The 1,313-nt window shown below is 32.1% G+C and overlaps 1 protein-coding gene across 1 annotated transcript in view; it reads left to right on the top strand.

Annotated features, from left to right (window-relative positions):
• The window catches only part of PIK3C3 (phosphatidylinositol 3-kinase catalytic subunit type 3), a 69,236-nt gene that overhangs the window by 32,685 nt on the left and 35,238 nt on the right, over positions 1–1,313 (top strand). The window contains exon 9 of the mRNA XM_015565548.1: positions 1,087–1,241. Within this exon, the coding sequence (XP_015421034.1) occupies positions 1,087–1,241 (155 nt within the window). The remainder of the gene's footprint in view (positions 1–1,086; positions 1,242–1,313) is intronic.

Raw genomic sequence — 1,313 nt, 5'->3', positions numbered from 1 at the left:
GCTTTGTGATTTGGCATTTTATCTGCTCCTTCCTGATGGTCTTTACTGTATTGCAAGTAAAAAAATTATTACATATTTATTTGAAATATCAAAATACTTATTTTTAAATTCATTAGAAATTTCACTCAAGTCATTAATTCTTTACATTTGACATGAGTCATAACGTTTAGATAAAGGCCTCTATGGTGTAGTCAACACAATCCCTCAGTGTGAGTTCATACCTAAATAAAAAGTTGTAAATAATTATTTCTGATTGTCTGGCTTTTGTTCCCTCAAACTTAGAGGCTAAGTGTTTGTGTCTAGAGTTATCAGTGTTCATGTAGATACTGAGCTCTTTCTAGACCATTTATAATTTTTGTTATGAGGTATAGAGAATAATAGAAACATTACATGCATTCTAAACTGCTAAGTGTGGTTCAACGATTAATTTTTAGGATTTTTGGGTTTTTTTTTTTGAAATTTCAAAAATATAGCAAAAATACTATGGTGGTTAAGTTAGCTCATGATTTCCCTTTCTCTGACCCTTACTTCAGTACTGAATTATGTATACTCAGCTAAAAAAACTATTGGTTCATTAGATGTATATTAAGATCTGAATTTTATCTTTTCTCTGACTCTATATGCCTATATATATATGTGTGTGTCTTTGGGAACACTATATACTGTATTATTCTCACCTCATTTCCTTTCTATCAAGTGATAATAGTTGCTTGTGTCACTTGATAGTTATGAGAAAAAATTATGTGGGGCAAAATTTGTTTGTTTTGGTGTTTGCTTTGCTTTTTGGATACTACTTTAAACAAGGAATTTACTGGCCACTTACTCTGTGCCAGGCACTAGTCTGTGACTTTCTTCTATTAATTGATTTAATCCTCATACCTCATTTCTAAGGCTTGTATGATATGTCCATCTATAGATGAAGATCCAGTGAAACACCACAAGATTAGATATCCTAGTGATCTGACAAAGGAAACACAGCTGATAAGTGGTAGAGAAAGTGAATTGTTAGCATAATATTTAGGAATAAGTTATGTCTGTAACCATATTGCATTTGTTTTTTTAATATCTCATTTCTTTATTTTCCAGGATTTATTGATGTACCTATTACAACTGGTCCAAGCTCTCAAATATGAAAATTTTGACGATATAAAGAATGGATTAGAACCTACCAAGAAGGATAGTCAGGGTTCAGTGTCAGAGAGTACATCAAATTCTGGAATAAATTCTGCAGAAATAGATAGGTATGGATATCCAGGGAGGACTGGTTTTCACATTGGAGAGTTTCCCTCCTTTCTGTCTTCTTCATTTTCCCT

The sequence above is a fragment of the Myotis davidii genome, unplaced genomic scaffold (assembly GCF_000327345.1).
Source record: "Myotis davidii unplaced genomic scaffold, ASM32734v1 scaffold259, whole genome shotgun sequence".
NCBI classification, from domain to species: domain Eukaryota; kingdom Metazoa; phylum Chordata; class Mammalia; order Chiroptera; family Vespertilionidae; genus Myotis; species Myotis davidii.
Note: the sequence above shows the minus strand (reverse complement) of the source record. Positions and strands in the feature narration are given on the sequence as shown.